This window comes from Hippopotamus amphibius, chromosome 15, assembly GCF_030028045.1.
Source record: "Hippopotamus amphibius kiboko isolate mHipAmp2 chromosome 15, mHipAmp2.hap2, whole genome shotgun sequence".
NCBI classification, from domain to species: domain Eukaryota; kingdom Metazoa; phylum Chordata; class Mammalia; order Artiodactyla; family Hippopotamidae; genus Hippopotamus; species Hippopotamus amphibius.
The window spans coordinates 9,602,282-9,607,059 of record NC_080200.1 but is presented as its reverse complement, the minus strand read 5'-3'; the positions used below and the strand labels follow the sequence as shown (position 1 = coordinate 9,607,059).

The following is a 4,778-nucleotide window of genomic DNA, read 5'->3' as shown; positions in this document are numbered from 1 at the left end:
AAGCATACATTAAATGACTTTTAAAAGATAACCCTGATATTTGAAAAATCACATATTTCATGAAGGAGGGGAGACAGGAAAACAAAGAATGATAAAACTCTGAATATCATATAAAAATGTGTTCTGATTATTGAACATTCATTTTTAATTTAGAATCCAGATAACACATTCCTGCATTTCACAGAAATTTGTAGATATTTGAAATGAAGGAAATAATCTAGAATTGTATTTGAATAAATAAGATTTATACAAAGATGTCTTGATTTCTTTAAATTCAAATTATATATTTTTTTAAACTGGGGAGGGAATTTCCCATTCTGTATTATTTCCAAGGAGTAGACTGTATTTAACTGAGATCATGAATGTATTATGTTTAATGTTCTTGTTCCCTTTCACTTTTCAGTGAAGTTTTATAAAGAAAGAGTGTATAGGCAGAGGTGAACAACAAAGAAACTGGTAAGGAGAGAGTTCTAAGCAGATAGAATTTGTCACACTGAGACATATTGCTGAGGGTACTAGGGTATATAACGTTAGAAATGAACTGCTTGAACCCAAATGTGGACACAGTGCTGCATATTTCTTTACTGATTTCCTTTTTTCCAGTCCTCTTTTCTTTTTCCAAAGGTGTTCAAGACACATGGAACCTGGAAACCTAACAAGTGTCTCAGAATTCTTCCTTGTGGGCCTCTCAAATGATCCAGAACTGCAGCCTGTGCTCTTTACCCTGTTCCTGTCCATGTACCTGGTCACCATGTTGGGGAACCTGCTCATCATCCTGGCTGTCACCTCTGACCCCCACCTCCACACCCCCATGTACTTCTTCCTCTCCAACCTGTCCTTGGCTGACATTGGTTTCATCTCCACCACAGTCCCCAAGATGATTGTGAACATCCAAACTCACAGCAGAGTCGTCTCCTATGAGGGCTGCCTGACACAGATGTCTATTTTTATCCTTTTTGCATGTATAGATGACATGCTCCTGACTGTGATGGCCTATGACAGGTTTGTGGCCATCTGTCACCCACTGCACTACTCAGGCATCATGAACCCTCACCTCTGTTGCATCTTCATTTTGGTGTCTTTTTTTGTTAGCCTTTTGGACTCCCAGGTGCAGAATTTGATTGTATTACAATTTACCTGCTTCAAAGATGTGGAAATTTCTAATTTCTTCTGTGACCCTTCTCTTCTTCTCAACCTTGCCTGTTCGGGATCTTTCACCAATAACATAGTCATGTACTTTGTTGTTGCCATCTTTGGTTTTCTCCCTTTCTTAGTGATCTTTTTTTCTTACTATAGAATTCTTTCCTCCATTCTCAGAGTCCCCTCATCAGGTGGGATATATAAAGCCTTCGCTACCTGTGGCTCTCACCTGTCAGTTGTTTTCTTATTTTATGGAACTGCCCTTGGTGTGTACCTCAGTTCAGCTCTCTCACAATCTCTCAAGAAGGATGTAGTGGCCTCAGTGATGTACACTGTGGTCACCCCTATGCTGAATCCCTTCATCTACAGTCTGAGGAACAGAGACATCAAAAGGGCCATGTGGAGGTTGCTTAGCAAAACAATCTCATCTTTGTACCTGCACCATCCATTTGGAGTGTAGCTTGGAAAATGTAGCAAATCTCAGCATGTAGACCTGTAAGTTCTACCACTCTCATCACATTGTTTTTGTAGCTCCAATGCCCTTTGCTCCTCTCCTTGCTTAATACCCAAGTACTGCTTCTTTGGTATTTCTTCAATGAGACTAGGGGAGAGTTCTATGATACTTTGTGTGTCTTAATTACTGCATGAATGAATCTTACCCTGTCAATCAGGATATTATAGCTTATCATTGATAGACAAGGATCCTTAACATTTGAACAACTCTCTTTATATATTTAAAATGTACAAAGTTTCCACAGCTCTTGTGTATTTTTAGCTTTGTGGACCAGGGTTCTTTTTAAATTCTCATCCATTCAAATCTTCATTTTTAATCACATAGGACCTTAAACATTCTAGGAGTAAAAGATAATATATGCACATAATAAGAAACCAACAAATTTAGATATCCTTTTTTTCATTTACTCTGAGATTGATATATTTCCAATAAATTAATTGAACACCATTAGGGCTTTATCTTGGATATCTGACTGGAGTTACTTTTTTGTGTCCTAGTATATGGTCAGTTGTACAGAATGATCCATGTGGTGTTAAAAAGAATGTGTATTTTGTTTTTATTAAATGTAGCATTCTGTAGATATCAATAAAGTCCAACCATTCTATTTTGTCATTTATTTAATTTTCTACATAAACACACACACACACACATATATATATTTTGTATACACCATGTCTCCTACACTCATCTTTGTTAGTGACCCTTATATCTGAACCCTCTACTCACTATGCTCTTGCTTCAGTTTAATACAGTTTTTGCTACTGTCCAAATATTGCATATGATCCCGACACTTACCTCCACTCTCTCCAGTCCACCTCTGCTCACTTGACATTTGGTCAAGGACACTCACCCTAGGAGGGGGAACTGGGAATGGGAAAAACTAAAGCATAATTTACATTTCATGGGACAAACATACCGACATTCGGTTTTCATATCCCATGTCCTATAAAGTCATCTTTGTCACTTAACAGAGCATCTTACCCCTTCAACTCACTATGAAGTAATTTCCGTTTAATAATATGTTTTTGCTGTGGACCACTTACTTTAAATGACTCAACACCCAGTCTCTATCACTCACATCCACCTTTGCAAATCTACCATGTGCTCTCTCCTAAAAAAACCCCCTGTCACTTATCGACACACAAGTAAATAACATCCTTTCTCCATATGCTATTTGATTTGGTTTACATTCAAGTTTTCTACATGTCTCTTAATGATGAACCAAATGCTGCAGTCCTCAGCAGAGAGGTCTCTGACTCAAAAGACTGCATGGATAAAATAAGGAAGGTTACATCACAATGCTACCCAATTATAACCGCCTTTATTAACTGGAAAGAAATAGATAAGTCAAAAACACATTTTAAATGTCTTCAAGATTCTGCATATTAGATAATTCATCCAATATTTGTCTTTCTCTGTCTATTTAAAATAGATAACCAACAAGGACCTATTATAAAAATAAATAAATAAAAAAGCTAAGAAAATCATTCTCTGATCCATCAATATCTGCTTTTCCCCCAAGTTTTCACTATATTATAAAGTATGTTTTGTTGAAAATCAAATAAAATGAAATAAAGATAACAAAAAAATTTAATGTGAAAAAAATTAAGAAAACAACAAGCCATACATGAATTAATGTAGAAAGTCAATAAAGATTGTTGGCTGACTTGATAGTACACATTTGTCTGTTTAGTATAGTCGTTCTTTAAGAGGAAGAAAATAAACCATTCTATTAAAACAAGTCTTCAAGAGCTGAGGACAGAAAGAAATCTAAAGAAAATATATTTTGGAGTGCGTTGATTGTTCTCGTGTTAGAAGAAATCAAATTCACTGGGAACATTTGTTACATTTGTCCATGGAATAGCTGCAGATTGTCCTGTGTTGATGGAGGGGCTCTCCTAGTGCATCAGAAACCAGAGGGTCTGCTTGAGACTACATGACCTGAAGCAGTCTAGTCTTATTTGCGGAAGCACCCAATCGAGAGTAACTTCTACCCACATGCTAGATTGTGTCCAGGAAATTTTAATGATGTCACATTGGGGCAGGGAATTTGGGAAAATGCTGCAAAGCAGATGAATAGGACCTAACGCTTGAACTGCTTGGAGCACAAGCCATTATAGAGGATGAAGCCTGTATGGTGGGCAGCATCTGAGATGCTCCCAATGATGCAAACTCTTGGTGTTCATGCCCTTGTGTATTTCCCTCCCACTGATTGTGAGATGAAGTAAGGAAATGAAAATAAGAAGTTATCCTTACAAACAAATATTAAATGTGAGAATGGAAAGAGCTTCTATGTAACAGAGACCTGATGTTACATAGATTTCCTGATCGATATAAAGGATTTACACATATCAAAACCGCACATTGAGTAGTTAAATAGAGAAAAAAGTCTGAATTTAATGTGATGATCCTACAACTTGAGAGTAAGAAGCAAAAGTACAAGCGAATTTCTTCCTGGGGAGAAGAGGGACATGGACCCTTCCCAGGACATTCACTTTTCTACTTTTCCTGTTCTGTTACTATTATCAAGTCCCCAGAGATTGGGACAACATGGCACAACTGACTGATTAAGAGCATTAGACATTGAGCCCTAAGGTCATATGATTGTAAATAATGGGCCAGTGCCTCCAGCTCATTAATTTGCCAGTTCTAATATTGTGGCTCCACACCTATGTCTACACCTTTTATAGGAATCTGCATCACAAAGTCCAATCTGAGTCTGTTGTTGTTCCAGTTCTGAGGAGGGAGCCTGAGACTTCAACACACACCAGGCTGGAGAGCAGCAGTGAATCTGTGGTCCTTGGTCATGCTCCAGCAGTGATGCAGCCCAGCCCAGTAAGTGCTGAGGGGGACAGTGATGGGTGAAGGGAGTGTTGGGAGCATTATTTTCATTTCAAGAGGAACAAACATGATAGCTGGATTAAAAAGATGAGAAGTTACAAATATACACCGGTTTGAAGTTTATGTTCTTGATTCTGGTTGGGTTGTGAGAAATCTCATTCAGAGTTCTACTTCCACCCTCACTGGTTCTGGCTCTGGCTGACACCCCTCCCACTGTAGCAGCAAATGGGTCTCTGTAAACTTCCCCTTAATCACTTTAATCATTATGAAAGTGATGATAATG

General features: G+C 37.9%; 1 protein-coding gene across 1 annotated transcript; it reads left to right on the top strand.

Annotated features, from left to right (window-relative positions):
• Window positions 1-593: 593 nt before the first annotated feature.
• On the top strand, window positions 594-1,600 carry LOC130836198 (olfactory receptor 7E24-like). Its single transcript, XM_057708272.1, has one exon. It carries the CDS (start codon window positions 638-640, stop codon window positions 1,598-1,600), a length of 963 nt encoding a protein of 320 aa, XP_057564255.1. The 5' UTR covers window positions 594-637.
• Window positions 1,601-4,778: the final 3,178 nt, after the last annotated feature.

Excerpts from the sequence above, each read along its gene's own strand:
- LOC130836198 (XM_057708272.1), top strand. The coding sequence starts at position 638 with ATGGAACCTGGAAACCTAACAAGTGTCTCAGAATTCTTCCTTGTGGGC.